At 34.5% G+C, this 13,112-nt stretch overlaps 1 protein-coding gene across 1 annotated transcript; it reads right to left on the bottom strand.

Moving 5' to 3' along the window:
• Positions 1-1,689: 1,689 nt before the first annotated feature.
• LOC104237767 (uncharacterized) lies at positions 1,690-4,643 on the bottom strand. The gene is made up of 3 exons (XM_009791989.2): positions 4,521-4,643; positions 3,870-4,007; positions 1,690-2,020 (listed from the first exon to the last, which is right to left on the bottom strand). The coding sequence occupies exons 1-3, from the start codon at positions 4,602-4,604 to the stop codon at positions 1,892-1,894; spliced, it is 351 nt and encodes a 116-aa protein (XP_009790291.1). The 5' UTR covers positions 4,605-4,643; the 3' UTR covers positions 1,690-1,891.
• Between the last annotated feature and the right edge of the window lie 8,469 nt (positions 4,644-13,112).

Raw genomic sequence — 13,112 nt, 5'->3', positions numbered from 1 at the left:
AAATAGAACCTACCTCGGAAAACAAATTTAGAAAATGATTACTGCAGATCGACATTGGAGGTGGCCCAAACCTAGGTTGTGACTAAGCACAACCAGAAACAGTCAGTCTGACTTGCTCCAGTAGTAGGTCCAGTTGCACTTATTCAATTGACAATGTTTACCAGAGCTAAATTCACATTAGACGCTCCAAATAGAATCTTAATCTAAACAGATTTGAGATAAGACTTAATGAACATAAGATTTTGACAAATAACCCAAACATGTTTAACACCCATGGAGAGTGATACTTCTGCCATTTAAAGTCCCCTGTAAAACATAAGGCATCCAACTTACAACTTCAAATTATGTTCTTGAGACAGCCAATCCACTCTGTTTAGATTTCTCGCAATAAAAAATGAGTCAACACCGACCAAAGAAACCAGTGTAGTTAGACAAACTCAACAGGCTACCTGTAGTGATTTCAGGTACACCCCCGTCCAAGGTGCGAACTAGAATGAAATCACAAAACATAGAAAAGTTCAGCCCATGAAGATCTCAAATTCCCAAACACTACCCAACTGAAAGACCATGCTGGCTTTCCAACATAAGGATGCAGGAAGAATTAAAATTTAATATATCGCTATGAACCACAAGGAAAATTTAGCAGGAACATGTAAAGACCATTTAACAAAGAACTAGATACATCAATTTTCCCCGGCCTTCATTTTTTACAAGTATTTTCTGTAATATTTCGTAAAGGGAAAACTGATATTAACGGAACTCATTCCTTTTTTTTTTTTTTTTAGGAATACAAACCCAAGAAAAGACAGATCTGTGTGATCTCAAGGCCATAGCACTCCTTGAAAGGGGTTATAGTGGAAAACAAGAGTGGTTAATGTCACAGGAGTGGAAGTGCAAGTTCAACTGCTTCCACTTTCTGTCCGACTACATTCAAGGGGAAATACACAATCACATTCAGCTCACAGAACAATTACAGGAGTTTCACAAGTTTAAGATACACTATATGAAGCAAAAAGAACAAACAAGAAGCAACGGACAGAAGTTCAAAGATGCAAAAAAGGAGCTCTTGTTTCAAAGAAGAAAATGAGCAGAAAAGTTAACCTAAAAACACAGAGCATCCAAGTGTCAACCACAACGAAAGGACATAATCTTGCAACTACACACATGAGAAGCAGAAAAATACTTCATATAAATATATCTATCTTGGTAGAAAGCCTGTTCCGCAGGCGAAACAAGGCATCAAACTATGTCAACCTTCCCCTTTGTGAGTTAAAATACATTCTCAGAACCTTCTTAACTTGAGTTCAAACTAGCAACAAATATTAAAAGAAGCAGGCTCCTCATATGGTCGCTCTCTAGGGATTCGGCACATCTAGTACTCTTGCTCTTGCTTGGAAGTTTCTCAACGTTCAAAATGAGAATCATCCAAAAGATTTACCGCAATAAATGATAACAGATTCACTTGTCACTTCCTTAGGGGCCAAGCATTACACCCCTGCGAGAATCATTCAAGCCAAGCCAATGAGGCAAAATTACTTCGAACCTTTTCAGAACAATCTTTAGTCCCTCCTCAAAAGAACTGAAGAGAGACAAAGAAAATCGAATAGACTATGAAGTTTCACTAATGAAGACTTACCACCTATCATTCACATGAAAACTTAATAGGTAAAAGAAACAGTAATAAGATGGTAGCCACAAAAATGCAAGTATGTCATTGCTTTTGTAAACAACAGATACACAATTCATTTGCTCCACGCATACCAATATTACTTATTACAACTACTCATGGTGCAATTGAAAGTTCCCCATCGCTGTACAACCACAAAATTTACCAGAGACCGACATCAAGAAACCACTAGCCTATATATCCAAGATAGCCACAAATTTGCTATCAACAGGAACAAGGGGGTTTGAAAGTATAAGGCTGTGGAAGTGACAACGGACCTCTCCTTGACTCATTATCATCCAAAAGCCTCTGAACTTTCTTCTTAGCACAGTACTGCCTATCAAAATGCTTCACCTATCATACAAAAAAACATACTAATTAATAAACCTAAAACAGCAGGGTTATCCCAGAAAGTTAACATGCTTCTCAGTTTGGTACACAGAAAAGCTATTTGAAAAATGAAGGAAACTGAGTTCTTTATTATTTTCCTTTCAACCAATTACACACTCTTTCTTTCCTTAATTTTACTGCAATTTTCTGAAGAAATAAGTACATTTCCTACCAACTTTCTCAATATCCAAATGAAATCCTCCAGAAACAAAAACCCACCAATTCAATCAATCAACCTGTTACGCCTCAATCCCAAATCAGTTGGGTTAGGCTATGCATGTATTTGGTGTGACAGAAGTCATTTTTCTTGGAAATATTTTCCGGGGTTTGATTGGGAGTGAAATAAATACAAAAGATTTTTAATAATATTAGCAATCGGAGAGTGTTTTGATGAAATTATCAAATGCTAAAGATTAATAATAACGTAAAAGTGAAGATTATTGTACGGAAAATGACTTATGCCCATCAGAGGCGGACCCGGGATTTGAGCACAAGGGGGCGCATAACGTTATGTTTGTAAATTACTAGCAACAAAAGGCAACTATTTGAAAACGTAAATGATTACGATAACATATCAACAAAATACAAATTTATCATTAATTTGGTACTAATATAATAAAAGTACATCATGCGCTCATACTTGACTCTATGCATTTTCATACGCAAAGGGCATTAAACTTTAATGTGTAAATTTTTATATAGAATGTCCTGATGTGATTGTAGCTAATAAGATATGAGTTAAATGTTTAGGTATCACTAATTAGAATTGAGAAAATATATATCTTGCTAATGCATAGAAAATCACAACCCACTTGTTAATGTCCGCATGGAAGGGAAGAATCACATAGGAAATTGTCCAAGTTATTTTTATTTTACAATCTTCAAAAGGTAAACTTTATTAGTCATTACGTGGATCCAACTGCCTTGTAAAGACAGTATATTTTACTTCCCCATCATTCTTAGTTTTTTATACTTCCCCATCATTCTTAGTTTTTTATACTTCCCCATCATTCTTAGTTCTTTAAGTTACATGTTTAAATTTTTTCCTCAGATAAAGCTTTCGAAAAAGAGAAAGTTCTAAGCAAAGGGTAAGTGAGGGATTCGGAAAAGAATAAAATAAATTGACTATTATGTACTAATAATAAACTAATTTTGAAAAGATAAAAGAAAAAACTAGTAAGGGAGTAGTAGAAAGTTAAAAAAAAGGGAGTGAGGGAAGGACCGGAAAAGGAATAAAATAAATTGACAAATTACGTAATAAAAATAAACTAATTCAGAAAAGACTATAGAAACAAATATAAACCAATTGAGTAGTAAGGGAGTAATAGCAAGTAAACAAGGAGTAGTAATTCCATGATTTTTTTATATAAGAAAACGTTACCAAAAAAACAATGTAGAACAAAAAGTTCAGTTGTGGGGTGGGTTTCGAAACTTGCGCAGTGCAGAAACCAACCTCGCCATTCAACTTTCATGGTTGAAAGGGCCAAGGAAAATATATAAGGGGTCCTCAGTATACATACAGACATATATAACATATATATACATGGTTTTTGCCAAGACTAACGGGTCCCGTGACCCCCAACACTCTATGTAGGTCCGCCCCTGATGCCCATAAGTGTGGGAAGTATCGGAAAATGTTTTTCCTTGGGAAATAACTTCCTCATGAGAAACATTTTCATGGAAAATGAATTCTTTACAACCAAACACACCCTATGCGAATCAATTGTATCCATCTATTTCATTCAAAAACACAATTAATTATATCTATCTCAATATTCTTAAACCTTACTGAGATTAAAAAGAAAAAACTCACCCAAGTGGGTCGGCATTGCTTCACATAATACTGCCTAGTTTTCTTGCAATCAGTTGGGTATAACAGCCCTACAGTCCCGATTTCAGTGGGCTTCTTGTTCGATTCTTTCTCCAGGCATGAATAAAATGCATCTCTCGCCTTCAATACCACAAATTCATTTCCCCCTTATTAGCTTTATCAATATTGATCACAATTCATACGAACATTAAAATAAAACACAAAATCACTACAACTGTCCAACCGAACACTGTGCTTTCAGCTCGTAATCTCACACACACACACACACTAGTTCTTTAAAATGTGTATATAATTTACGCATTTTATCAATATTGATCACAATTCCTACGAACATTAAAATAAAAAAATATTACTACAGCTGGTCCAACCGAACACAGTACTTTCAGCACGTAATCACACACGCATAATATTTTTAAGATGTGTATATAATTTAACACATTTTAAAAAGGGTTCAAGCTATACACAGTGATGATCAGTATTATTTTATACTTTAAATAGCAGTTTACTTACTACATTTACAATCTTACAAATTAGGAATAAGTTTATCAAGAGATTTCCCTATAATCTCTTGATAGTGTAAAAAATTGTCTCGCATAAAACATAAAACTCTTTCAATAGAGAAAACAAGTGTACCTTGTAGCAAGAGATTCGAGCTTTGGTGAGAACATCGGTTTGGATTTTGTCAGTGAGTTGTGATGTATACGCTTCCAACGCCATTGTTAAACTGCAATTTTGAAATTGGGGACGAATTGTTTTTAGGCGTTAAAAGTACAATATATATTTCTTGAAGAACAAGCTAGAATGTTGATACAAGCCCAATAACTGGGATGGGCCATTACGAGCGTAGTGGGCTAATAATATTTGGGCCGTTTGGGTTGAAGCAGCTGGCCCAAACAAAATATCATGGGCCTATTTGATCCTTTCATTTCATTTCAAATGTTACCAGGAAGGGGACATGAATGTGAGGCTTGATATGCAAGTCATTCCTAGGAGAGACAGTTTCAAGTATCTTAGGTCTATAATTCAGAATGATGGGGTGATTGATGAGGATGTCACACATCGTATCGGAGTAGGGTGGATGAAGTGGAGACTCGCTTTATAATGTCTTGTGCAATAAGAATGTGTCGTTACGACTTAAGGGTAAGTTCTACAAGGTAGTGGTTAGACCGACTATGTTGTATGGGGCAGAGTGTTGGCCGGTCAAGAACTCCTATGTCCAGCAGATGAAAGAAGCTGAAATGAGGATGTTGAGATCGATGTGTGGGCATACTAGGTTAGATAAAATTAGGAATGAAGCTATTCGGGACAAGGCGAGAGTGGCCCTTATGGATGAAAAAATGCGAGAGGCGAGGCTTAGATGGTTCGACCATGTTAAAAGGAAAAGCACGGATGCCCCAGTCAGGAGGTGTGGGAGGTTGACCTTAGCTTGGAGGATAAGAGGAAGGGTAGAGGTAGGCCAAAGAAGTCTTGGGGAGAGGTGATCAGGTGGGACATGGCGCAACTTGAGCCGAGGACATGCCCCTGAATAGGAGGGTGTTGAGGTTGAGGGTTAGGGTAGAAGGTTAGTAGGTAGTCGTGCGGTTCCCTTTGTCTTCATTAGTTCAATAGTTAGTTCGATAGTATTAGTGTTAGTATGATACCCTTTTTATCCCTATTTTGTTATTATCACATATCTTGTTATGTTATTACTTGTCATCAATACTTCTTTAATTTGCTATTAGTACTCCTTTCATATTCTCTATTGCTATCTTGGATTTAGTTTTCTAAATATATTGTCTTGCTATTACTTGCTATCGGTACTTCTTTCATATTTTCTATTGCTATCTTCATTGTATTTTTCTCAATATATTGTCTTGCTATTACTTGCTATCAATGCTTCTTCCATCTTTTTTAGCCGAGAGTTTATCGAAAACAGTTTCTCTACCCTTCTACGGTGGGGGTAAGACTGCGTACATCCTACCCTCCTCAGATCCCACTTTTGGGATTACATTGAGCTGTTGTTATTATCATTTCATTTCAAATGTAGCCTGAAGTTCTAAAGTATTTTTTCATAAATAGCCAATCGGATTCATTTCAACTTACTACTTAGCCATGTACTAATCACTTCCCTTCTATATAGCTACTTTGAACCAAATGGTTTTTAGAGGGATGTAAATTAAGAACCAACAGTAAAGACGTACTCGACTATTTACCCTAACTTAATGAATATATGACATCTATCTTTAGATATATTCTTACATATTCTTGCTATGATTTAAATGATTTGACCATGCATAGTAAATTAATACAATTTGATATAAACTCTAGATGCAAGTAATGGCGGAGCCACATGCAATCAGGGGTGAAAACCGACACCGCTTCGTCAGAAAATTATAGTGTATAGCTGGGTGTATATACACACACACACTATATATATTGACATTCCTTGACTTCTTGGTGAGTTTATTTTTTTATATTTTGACTCTCCTTAATAAAAAATCTGACTTCGCCACTGGATACAAGTAAATGTATATATACTTCGCCACTCTCCTTAATACATATATATATATATATATATATATATATATAAATTTTTTTATTTATGTATATTTACTATACATTGACACCCTTGACTTTTCGATGTATCCAATTATTTATATTTTGACACCCCTTGATAAAAATTCTGACTCCGTCACTGATCCCAAGGGTATGATCTAAACAACCTATCCTAATGCAAGTATTGATGTCTGCTTCCACGGCTCGAACCGAGACCTATAGATATATATATATATATATATATATATATATATATATATACAGAATCTTTATATAACAACCATTCATTATAAAAGTCAAGTTTTTCGGAATCGATTTTAACATTACGTTATAATATATGTTCTCTATAGCAGTATTTTACTATGACAGTCAAAAAATATCGGAACAAACGAGATTGTTATAGAGAAGCTTGACGGTAATCACTTTCATTGAAGTATCTATGTCGTAAAAATAACTTCTTCTTTTTTTGTTGCAATTATGAAGCAAAAGTTTTGAGCTAACTCAAGAAAAAATAATCCAAATATAACTAAATTTCAGGTCGGTCATACGTTATACCTAGTAGTAGTACACAAGTAGTACCTCATAACCTATTTATTCCTTGCCCAAAATTGGACAAAAGCATACATCCTTTTCATGAGAGTTCATATTCAATGCACCAATATAAGGTTCATTCCATGTGCTTGAATTGGACTTGACCACAGTACTCTTTTTGTCCGGGACTAACAATTGGTTCAATTGACTTATAAGTCTTTGGTTCATCATGAATTTTTAAGCAAATAGCGGGTCAAATTTATTGTATATTTTTTCATTATACTCAAAGCTTATTTGCTCAAAAAAACCCTTTTTTATGAGCCGAGGCTCTCGATATGTGAATTGATTGACCCAAGGATATCGTAACAAAAGATAATAAGATGTTGAAGATCTCTCTCGAAATTCACTAAACTACATGTAAATGAGCATATCAGCTTGATTTTAGTCAACGACATATACATTCAAACTATCTGTGTCATCCTCTATAATAATATTTTTATTATAAATAGAGTTATATTTGAGGTGAATATTTATATTTTAGAGATTTTAAGAATTTTACTTGGTGGCTAAGTCACTCTTTCCCTACAAAAATAGGGTCATATTCCATTGTAATTCATCTCAAAGCAATAAGAATTTTCTCTTTCTTTCTTTGTAATATTCTTCTTTTATTGTTTTATAACACGTTACGAGACTCTAACCAATTGAGTAGAAGTTTTGGGATTGAGTATAATGATTGTCAATTGTTCCATGAACTTCCATCATGATTAAATTCTGGATTTAAGGTATGTATTTTACTGTATTTTTCTCTTTTATTCTATAATTTGATTTTAAATACAAGGAACGATAATAATTTTGATTATAACTCTATTGTGCTCAATTTCATTTGTAGCAATTCCGCTAAGATCTCTTTGGATGGAGTTAGTAAGAAATTATAACCACTCGAAGTGGTAAAATTTCTCTGATTTGCCATGATCAATACATGTATGATTGTGGGTAAAAAAGTGGAAACTCATCCCATTGAATTTGCTTCATTCTTATTCTCTTAAGAGAATGTGATAGCAATATGTAATAAGTCTGAAAGAAGATAAAATTATTACCGTAAAGGTAACAATGGATGTGGATATGGCAATAGACAAAATTATAATCGTAATCATCGTGGTAATGAGAATAATAAGGATTCTCAAAATAATCTTTCACTCTGTGAAAGTAATGTTTGTCATCGATTTGACATGAAATTTTGTAAAGCACATATGTATGATTATGGTCCATTCATGATGTGAATGTAACAACATGTGATTTACGAAAACATAATCATTCTTGAAAGAATATGAACGTGCTAGTTGTAGTAAATATACCACATTCACATCTAGAAGAAGGTTTGAGATGAATTAAGAAAATAATTCCATTATTATGGAATGAATAATCATTGATCACATCACTATTGTGATTATGCTAAAATATTATGGCAATGTGATTATTATAGGGCAAAAGTAATAGAAGCGACATATCTTGCCTATAATGATTTTGATCATGACAATAATGGTATAACTTTCTTTTTAAATGAGATATTCACCATATGGATACTGATGAATATGTGGTAGTACCAAATTAATGAAGAACTCTGAAAGAGCCAATTATTACTATTTTGGAGGAATAAAATTAATTATCAATAATGCATTGTGTTGTAGTAAGTCCTAAAGAAACTTATTTAGTTTCTAAAGTATTCGCAAAAGCGGTTTGAGACTATAAATAAAGGAAAGATTTAATATCTTCTGTTATTACAACTTGTAGCAAGGTAATTAGTATGTGAAAAGTTACCCTCTTTATTTTTCAGTTTGTACTACACAAATAAAAGAATACCACAATAGTGGATGTTTATTGATATAAAAACTCATATCACAATAAACTTGAAGTTTATTGATAATTGCACATGTCATGGTGTAAACTCGAACTTTGTCAATATTGATAATTTATTCAGTTGGCATAATTGGTTTAGCCATGTTGATTTAAGTATGATGTGCAACAATATAAGAGAATTCACATAGGTAAACATTAAAGAAGTAGAAAATTCTGTACGAATTCTCTTATGTTGTTCTCATTAATTGATAGACCAATAAAATTGGGATTGAATCCCATAAATACTGAAAATATCAAAGGTTAATATGGGCTCATTCACCTGCCATGTATACCACATAAGATGCATCTATGAGATGGTTATATGTGCGATTATTATTAACCCGCAACCTGATATTTGTGAGGTAACTTGCTCAATAATTTAATTTAGAGCATAATTTTCAAATTTTCTATTCTAATCAGTTTATCTTGAGAAGTTGGTTTACATCAAAGTTAATTTAGCAAAATAATTTATTGAGTATCTCCACTCAATAGCTAAATTGTTGCTTATTGGAACAAAGTTATCTATATCAATTTAATATATGTTATATACGAAAGTATATTACATTCTCCTCTGACAAGTGATTCGAGGTCAGAAATCAAATAATTTCATCTTATTATTATTGATGTGCAGTGTATATTTTGATTAACACCATAACGTACAAAGGTGAATTTCCAAAGTTGAGGAAGCAAGTTAGCTTTTCTAACTTGAGAGGGAGACAGGATAAACAATTAAGAAAAAGTTACGTGAAATGAATTATCATTTATACATCTAGATCCTTGAATAAAACAATATGAACTTGAAATTCATAAAAAGATAATTCATCTGCAATATATTGAAAAGCATACTATATGCATTTGCTGACCTAAAGAAAGTAACTACACTCTCACTGCAAATGCTCCTATTAGAATAAGTCCTAGAAGGACAAAATCTATGGTTGTCACGACCCGGATTTTTCACCCTCGGGATTCGTGATGGCACCTACTAGTGAAAGCTAGGCAAGTCGCATAATATAGAATCACTAACTCTTTTATTTAGCCTTTTTAACAATTTAAATTAACGATGAAATATTAACGATAAATAAATACATGCAGAAGACTTAATCTGATAACTAGCCAAAACCAGTATGGCAATACTAACATACATATCTACCCGGAATCCGGTGTCACAATATCACGGACCAACTACGAGTACTACATACAATTTCTGGAAAGAAAAGTACAATATGTTTCTGAAGCAAATGAAAACAGAATACATATAAAGATAGAAAAGAACGCTCGACATGCGGACACCTACAATACTACCTCGGGATCTCTAACTCGACTGAAGGCAGCCACCTAATGTTAAGGTCCAAAAGATGTCGCTTCGGAATCTGCACATAGTGCAGAGTGTAGTATCAGCACAACCGACCCCATGTGCTGGTAAGTGTCTGGTCTAACCCCGGCGAAGTAGTGACGAGGCTAGGACTAGACTACCAAGTAAACCTGAGTAGTTATATAATATGCAATGGAAAATAAAACAAGAATAGACAAGTAAAGATGGGAAGGGGTACATGTTGGGGGAAATATCAATACCAACAGTAATTTAAGAGAAAAAAACATAAGGACAACTTAGAATTCAAAGCAAAACAATAAGGAACTCGTCACCAATCTATGAGCACTTCGTATTATCTATTGTCGCGACGCGCAACTCGTTCCAAAAAAAATAGTAACACTGTTGCGGCGTGCAACCCGATCCATTTCATTTATCACCATTACGGCGTGCAACCTGATCCATTTATATAATTGTTGCGGCGTGCAACATGATCCAAATATAATATTGTTGCGGCGTGCAACCCGATCCAAATATAATATTGTTGCGACGTGCAACCCGATCCACATATCAGTTCAACACCAATCACAACGAAAGTCCCGACAAGGGATCAATAAAGAAATAACACTATCCCTGTAAGGGAATCACAATATAAGTAAGTACGTCCCGACAAGGGAAATTCAACTATAACCAAACTTGTTCCAACATCTAACTACATCTACTAGCACTGATACTCAATCGTAATTAATTTCCACGAGAATAATCATAATCCTTGCTCAACACAGAGAATCAACAACTTAGGCATTGTAGTATTTATTAAGAACACAACATTTTCAATTAAAGACTCACGATCATGCTTGAAACCAACATATAAATACTCGTCACCATGCTTATACGTCGTAATCAACAAGTAACATATAGCAAATAAGACACAACTCCTAATCCCTCCAGCTAAGTTAGACCAAACACTTACCTCGATGCCACGAACACAATTCAAGCCTCTACTATCGCTTTACCTCTTGATTCCACCACCTATTGCTCATATCTAGCCACGAGTTACTTAATTATATCAATAAATGCTAAATGAATCAATTCTAACACATAAAAATGAGTTTTCTAAAGTTTATCTAAAAAGTCAAAAATTACCCTCGGCCCCACATGGTCAAAACTCGAGGTTCAAACCAAAACCCGATTACACATTCCCTCACGAATTCAAATATATAATTTGTTTTGAAATCGGACCTCAAATCGATGTCCAAATCCCTAATTTTTGAAAAACCTAGGTTCTACCCGAAACACCTAATTTTTCCCATGAAAATCATTGATTTTGAGTTGAAAAATGTTAATGATTGAAGAAAACGAGTTAAAATTGACTTACAATTGATTTGGGGAAGAAGTTGTCTTTGAAAATTCGCCCTAGAGTGTTTTGGTTTTGAAAGAGTATGAAAAATGAAAGATTTTTGGCTAAGTTATAAAATTGCAGGTTGCAGATGTCGCAATTGCGACCAGGGTTCGCCATTGCGAATCCATACTTCTGCTAACTTCGCATTTGTGAACATGGTTTCGCATTTGCGAACCCTGAGGAAAACCATGCATCTTCGCATTTGTGACTGTGCCTTCGCAATTGCGATGTCGCATTTGCGACCATTCCTTCACAATTGCGAATAAGGCAGCCCAGGCCACTTCTCGCATTTGTGATACAATGCTCGCATTTGTGATCTCGCTTTTGCGAGCCAAGCCTGCAACATACCAGCAAATTCCTAAGTGAAAATTTCACTCCGTGGCCTATCTAAAACTCACCCGAGCCCTCGGGGCTCCAAACCAAACATGCACCCAACCTAGAAACATCATATGGACTCGCTCGTGCTTTCAAATCACTAAAATAACATCAATAGCTTTGAATTTAGCATCAAATTCATGAAATTTCTTAAGAACTTCAAATTTTCCAAATTATCTCAAATACAATCCGATTCACGTCATTTCAAATCCGTTTCTTACCAAATTTCACAAGCTTAACTTACCTCACAAATACGACCTTTACCGGGAGCCGGAACCAAAATACGAGCCCGATACTATCAAGTTTCAAATACATTTTATTTCCCAAACTCATTAGTAATTCCGGAAAAAATATTTCTTTTAAAATACATTTCTCGGGCTTGGGACCTCGGAATTCGATTCCGGGCATATGACCAAGTCTCATATTTTTCTACGGACCCTACGGGACCGTCAAATTCCGGGTCTGGATCCATTTACCTAAAATATTGACCGAAATCAACTTAAATCCATTTTAAAGTCGAAAGGAGTTTTTGGGGCCTCGGAACACAGATTTTACTTTTAAAACAAGTGATGACCTTTTGGGTCATCACAATGGTACGTTTAAAGCGTATAGACAATCGGTTTCAAATAAAATCCTCGATAAAGAAGATGAGCAAATGATCAAAATGATCATAATAAGGAGGCAAGTGATCTAGAGTATCACATGACATAACGCTTTATAATATATCAGGAGAGGTTCAGGTACCTAAAAAATGAATGAAGAGATCTATACGTTATGTCTTTATGAAAAATTTGAAACCGATATAAAATGTTCGTCGACGACATCTATCATAACGCTATGTATAGATGAGGACCTCAAGTTTGTCGAATACAGACACAAAAATATTGACCAAATAGAAGAGACACAATTCAAATAGAATTGGTTTCATATTAAAGACATGTAGTTTTGGACATGCAGTTCAAACACTTGAAAGTATAAAGTCAATGATATGTGAAATCAGTTTTCGATATCTCATTTGTCTAGCATGATATGAAAAGTTGATATGCATTTAATTAAAGTTTATTAAATGACTTAACTTATATGACAATCCTTGAAGGATTTAAATCGCTTAAAACATATACAATTCTTGGTCATGAAGTACTACATCCTGAGTGCAATTTATGCACATTTGTATCTT

Source organism: Nicotiana sylvestris, chromosome 11, assembly GCF_000393655.2.
Source record: "Nicotiana sylvestris chromosome 11, ASM39365v2, whole genome shotgun sequence".
Taxonomy (NCBI): domain Eukaryota; kingdom Viridiplantae; phylum Streptophyta; class Magnoliopsida; order Solanales; family Solanaceae; genus Nicotiana; species Nicotiana sylvestris.
The sequence above is the reverse complement of the archived record's forward strand: the minus strand, read 5'-3'. Positions and strand labels throughout refer to the sequence as shown.

Bases quoted from the DNA above. Each gene is read 5' to 3' on its own strand.
- LOC104237767 (XM_009791989.2), bottom strand. From the start codon at position 4,604: ATGGCGTTGGAAGCGTATACATCACAACTCACTGACAAAATCCAAACC. The intron at 4,008-4,520 runs GTACACTTGTTT...GTGGTATTGAAG, and splicing joins CTCGAATCTCTTGCTACAAG to GCGAGAGATGCATTTTATTC. The intron at 2,021-3,869 runs GTGAGTTTTTTC...TTTGTATGATAG, and splicing joins AGCAATGCCGACCCACTTGG to GTGAAGCATTTTGATAGGCA.